The sequence below is a fragment of the Blennius ocellaris genome (genome assembly GCF_963422515.1).
Source record: "Blennius ocellaris genome assembly, chromosome: 4".
Taxonomy (NCBI): domain Eukaryota; kingdom Metazoa; phylum Chordata; class Actinopteri; order Blenniiformes; family Blenniidae; genus Blennius; species Blennius ocellaris.
In genome coordinates, this window is record NC_137653.1 from 8,151,025 (window position 1) to 8,156,601 (window position 5,577).

Below are 5,577 nucleotides of genomic sequence, written 5' to 3' on the forward strand. Positions count from 1 at the left end.
AGGGGGGGGGGGAGCGGGGCACTTCCTCGGTGTGTCTGGGGTCATACGATCCTCTCAACGTGGATCCATAAATGAATGGTGGGCTCGACAGCCACACCATGCGGGATCGGTCTCTGATTGGTTCGATGCACGGCTGGAATAAACACTCTCAGGGTATATATGTTGCGTTAAAGGTGTGACACTTCCAAGAAAACCAGAACCAACTAAGATAACAAGGAAGAGCCACTACTGAACACAGTGGTATTTTATATAGAGAGATTTGTATTTTTTTTTTCCATACACTAAATCTACAAATTTCAGGATGAGGACGCAGATACAAAAAGTCCCTCAGATTGTGGAGCTGCTGAAGAAGAAGTCAGTGGGACTGCAGCACTTCAAGCCAACATCCTCAGTGTGCGTGCTGGAGGAGAAGGATGCTGCGGAGGCTGCGCGCTGCCCGCACGCTGCCTCCGCCGCGCACAACTTGGACGCGATCCCGGGACCCACCAACTGGCCTCTGGTGGGCAGTCTGGTTGAGCTCCTGCGCAAAGGAGGCTTGACAAGACAACATGAAGCACTGGTACAGTATATTTTAAAGGTTTTTTTTGTTTGTTTGGTTTTTTCTTTTACAAGTTGTGTTTATTTTACAAGCAGTCTCATAATTTAAGAGCAATTGATAGGAAACACGCGAAATGTCTTCCTTTTAGCGCTATTTCTTAGTGGATTATTTTTGTTTGTTTTAGGTGGATTATCATCAGAAATTCGGCAAGATTTTCCGGCTGAAGTTGGGCTCCTTTGAGTCGGTGCACATCGGCGCACCTTGCTTGCTGGAGGCGCTTTACAGGAAGGAGGGAAGCTACCCGCAGAGACTGGAGATCAAACCCTGGAAAGCATACAGAGACCTGAGGGATGAGGCGTACGGACTCCTCATTCTGTAAGTCCCGATTCTTCCTTTATTATCGTCACATGCTGACAATAAGTTCCAGTTGTGGCCGCGATCAGAGGCAAATATTGTTCAAGTTAAGGCGCATTTAAAGGAGGAGTCTCCATCGTTTCATTGCAGGGAGGGAAAAGACTGGCAGAGAGTGAGGAGCGCCTTTCAGCAGAAGCTCATGAAACCCACAGAAGTGGTGAAACTTGACGGCAAAATAAACGAGGTGAGACACAAAAAAATCACCCGACCTATCGTTTGCTCATGTTTTGAAGTGATCGGTAACCAGAGGCTGATTTTGTGTGTGTGTTTGTGTGTCATTGTTGGTGAATACAGGTGTTGGTGGACTTTGTGAGCAGGATTGGAAAAATCTCCAACAATGGGAAAGTTAACGACCTCTACTTCGAGCTGAATAAATGGTCGTTTGAGAGTAAGTTCAGTATTTATTTTTATACTTCGAGAATAAGTTTAAAATACTGATAAATCCCTAGATTATCGAACATTAAATCACAATTTCTAATATCCCTGCTTTGCCGTTGTCTTATAAGACAATGAAACTCCTGTATGACCGAGAAGTTGAAAATGCAGTAAATGTTAAATTTTTGCTTTGAAGAAAGAAAAATCATGAAATTCGTGCTTGTCAACTAAACTATTTAAGCTCTGAACTTTAATGAGGATTCTGTTATTTTTGTTGCTGAATTGAAAAATAAAGTAATGTGCTGTCTGTAAAAAAAAACATGAAGCTTAAACTACCACTGACTCTGTGCACTCAGGCGATGTACTTAGTCTCATTCTTTCTTCTGTTTTATCATTCAGCCATTTCTCTCGTGCTTTATGACAAGAGATTCGGTCTGCTGCAAGACGAAGTCAACGAGGAAGCCATGAACTTCATCACAGCTGTTAAAACGGTGAGTGCACTCGTGTTCGTCTCTGTTAGTGGCGGTGTGAAGTGTTCGAGTGCTATGTGAAGACGTGTGAGACAATGTCTTCCTGAGCCTGTCGCAACATCATAGTTCATCAGGTTCGCCTCAGTTGTGGTCAGCTGAACTGTGGCCAGCGATGCAGCTCAGCTTGACACTCTCAATGTATTTACTGGGATTTACTGGGGCAAACCAATAACGTCCACAGCCAAGAGATAAGTGGAGGTTCGCAAAGGTCTCAAAGGGCATCGGGTGCAAGAATAAACAAAGTGGAGATTACTAACCCCCCCCCCTTCCACTTTGCTTTTTGTCCTCTGTAGATGATGAGCACCTTTGGGATGATGATGGTCACACCAGTGGAGCTCCACAAGAGCCTCAACACGAAAACGTGGAAGGACCACACTGCAGCATGGGATCGCATTTTCAACACAGGTACACACATACACAAGTTTACCACACGGCGCAAAATTACAGCTAAACCGCTGTCTCCTTGTACTAACTATTGACCTCCCACACCACTCATCTCGTCTCCACTTATCTGTTTGAGCTCGGTTCCAGATATGCTGGCAGATATGAGAACCCACAGGGAGGGCAGGGAGTGAGGTCTGAACCGGGTGCCTCAGTGTTTTGTGTACTTGGCACTCTGGTCGTTAGAGTTGTAGTAAACCGCATGACCCAAGGGAGAAATATGCCAAATATTTGTAGTAGCAGGAGCTGGGAGGACAGAGGTTGGAGGAGCATGATGCTGCTTACAAACCTCTGTCAAACACACTGACACACACTTTCCCGACATAGTGGCAGATTCCACTTAAGTACGTCAGTGCATTTTTTTTAATCATTTATCTGGCTCCATGCTCTGAGATTTAAACAATACTCTTGCCTTTAAACTGTCAGCGATCACATGAGTACAGTGGTTGGAATAATAAGGCGTCATAAGAGTCTTACCAGTCTAACAAATGAGGTCATTTTTATGAACGTTGAGTATTTAATAATCACCACATTCACATTATATCTAAAGCACGTGATACTGGGGAGCACGGCATCACACTGGGACAACCAACCACATCACGGTTCACATTCACGAATTGCCAGAAAATCAAGCAAAAATGTGTTGGCTGCAAAAGATAAAAGTGTAAAATAGATGCTCTTGCGAAATGAATGGCAATACGTATTTTCAAGGATGTAAAGCCAAGAAAAGGAAGCAGAGCCCTGTAAATATTTGTCATTATTACTTTATATTTTGTAAATCAACTCATAAATTAATCCACTTACTGCCTCAGCTTTAGTTGTCAACTTTACAAAATGGTCTGACAATCAACCTTTGCTATGTGAGAATTGGAAGCAGCGTGAGACCTATTGTTGAATTTCTTTGCGCCAAGTTTAAACAAAGACATTTTTTTTTCTACCTGTTTTAGCAACAAGTTGGATGAAAATCTAGCAGAGCAGTACAAAAACTGGTCTAGTCATCTGTTGTACTCGTGAATATTTACTAGTTTGGCAACATTTTGAGTACTATTGCATCTGACACATACGAACACAATGCTCTAAATCAGTTTGTAATGTCTTTGGTTGTTTTTTTGTTGCTGCAGCCAAAGTCTACATCGACAAGAAGTTGAAAAGGAATGCAGTCAGAGCCCCTGACGACTTAATCGGAGACATCTTACACCAGAGCAACCTGTCGATGAAGGAGCTGTACGCAGCCATCACCGAGCTGCAGATCGGAGGAGTTGAGACAGTGAGTAACACTTTGCACAAGGACACACTATTCATCAGCAGAAAGCAAACTTTGCCTTATTAAAGACAAAGCCAATTCTGGCAGGCGTGAACTTGCAGACACTTCATTGCCATAAAGTCGTATTGCATCATCCTCAGCCAGTAAATACCAGTTTTAAAGGTTTCCCTTCTAACCTGTTTCTCTTCAAGTAGGTGAAAGAAAAAAAACAAAAAAAACTGTTAGCCTCTAAAACAAAGCGGTGCTGCTGTTACAGTACTTCAGAAGTGGAAAACTGATGTGGTGTTAATAAGCGGAGCCTTAGAGGAACCACAGACATTCCTCAGGACTCCGACTGGAATGCACTTAGAGCAGCTGCTTTACTAAGTGACATCGACTCGGCCTGTTTCTTTATTTTGTTTTCTCACCCTCTCGCGCTTTCTCTCTTTGATTGTGATTTCTCAGGCTGCCAACAGTATGCTGTGGTTTATTTTCAACCTGTCACGTAACCCGGCTGCTCAGAGGAAGCTGCTGGAAGAGATTAGACAGGTGGTGTCTCCGGACCAGGACCCGTGTGGAGAGCACATCAAGAGCATGCCCTACCTCAAGGCCTGCCTCAAAGAATCCATGAGGTACAAAAGCTGCCCTACCTTATTGATAAAAGCTGGTTGTTTACGGCCTGGAAGGAAAAAAACAGCACTATAGTTAATATTTTCCCAAAAAGATGACAAAATCGAACATTAGTCAGAGATAAGGCAGGGAAGCACAGAGCTGTTTGAGATAGAAATATAGCCTTTTTCAGCGGAGTAGATTTTCTCAGAAAATTCTCATAAAATGCATTTACACAGTCATTGAAATCAGAGTTACCAGCAGCATCTAGATTTCAACAAGTACCACGGAGATTAAGAGGGAAAATTAACACACATGACTGACTCAAAAACAAGCTTTATGAGATATGACGGCATGACTAGTGACAGCCCAGAGGTACCAGCTTAAAATCCAACATGTGTTCACATTCGTATTGTTTTTCGGGGGCCATTATGCAATCCACTCTCTCCTGCCGTTCTCGTGCGGTCAGAAGCTGTCAAACATGTTATTTAAGGCGAGTGCTGTAACCACAACACACAGAGAATGTACAGTATTATAACGTCTGACTGGAGATTATATCTCACTTTGTTTAGCTTCTGTTAAACGGCTTAGACATGTGTGTCATGCTACACCATAGTTTCAATTAGTCAAAAATTCCCATGCATTCATGTTTTCTAATTCTCACAGGTTAGCGCCATCAGTCCCATTCACCAGCAGGACCCTGGACAAAGACACTGTGTTGGGAGATTATGCCATTCCCAAAGGAGTAAGTGGCTTACTTCTTAGTTGCCATACATTTGACATGAGCAGATTATTTACATTAATAATGTGACAATGAAGCATGTCAGAGAAACTTACTTATATACTGTACAAAGTCTGAATGGAGAAATTTTAATAGTCTATGAAATCCAGTCACTATACGACTACAGTATATTGTTCTCCAGACCCGTCTGTAAAGCTGCCGAGTTCTGCTGATGAAAACAAAAACTAATGATTAATCTGTCGTTTGCTTTCCTCTGCAGACAGTGCTGATGATTAACAGCCACGCGCTGGGCTCCAATGAGGAGTACTTTGACGACAGCAAGCAATTCAAGCCTGAGCGCTGGCTGAGAGAGAACAGCACCATCAACCCTTTTGCCCACGTTCCCTTCGGCATCGGGAAGAGGATGTGCATCGGACGGCGGCTGGCTGAGCTGCAGCTGCAATTGGCCATGTGCTGGGTACGGTCATTATCAGTCACGTTAAACCAGCGGAATCACTGTCGTCGGCTCAGGCTGGAACACAGCAAAGCCCCGACTTTGTCTCGCTGCTGATTGATGGAATCAACTTTCTTACAGTTGGTGAGAGACTACGAGATCGTGGCGACAGATAACGAGCCTCTGGACGTCATCCACTCCGGGCTTCTGGTTCCTAACAGGGAATTGCCAGTCGCCTTCATCAGGAGATAA

The 5,577-nt window shown here is 43.7% G+C and overlaps 1 protein-coding gene across 1 annotated transcript; it reads left to right on the forward strand.

Annotated features, from left to right (window-relative positions):
- Positions 1-301: 301 nt before the first annotated feature.
- cyp24a1 (cytochrome P450, family 24, subfamily A, polypeptide 1) lies at positions 302-5,577 on the forward strand (the record flags this gene model as incomplete). The annotated part of the gene is made up of 11 exons (XM_080495634.1): positions 302-559; positions 723-913; positions 1,043-1,136; positions 1,247-1,340; positions 1,727-1,818; positions 2,151-2,262; positions 3,420-3,565; positions 4,007-4,173; positions 4,817-4,895; positions 5,152-5,349; positions 5,467-5,577. 11 exons carry the CDS (start codon positions 302-304, stop codon positions 5,575-5,577), a joined length of 1,542 nt encoding a protein of 513 aa, XP_080351760.1.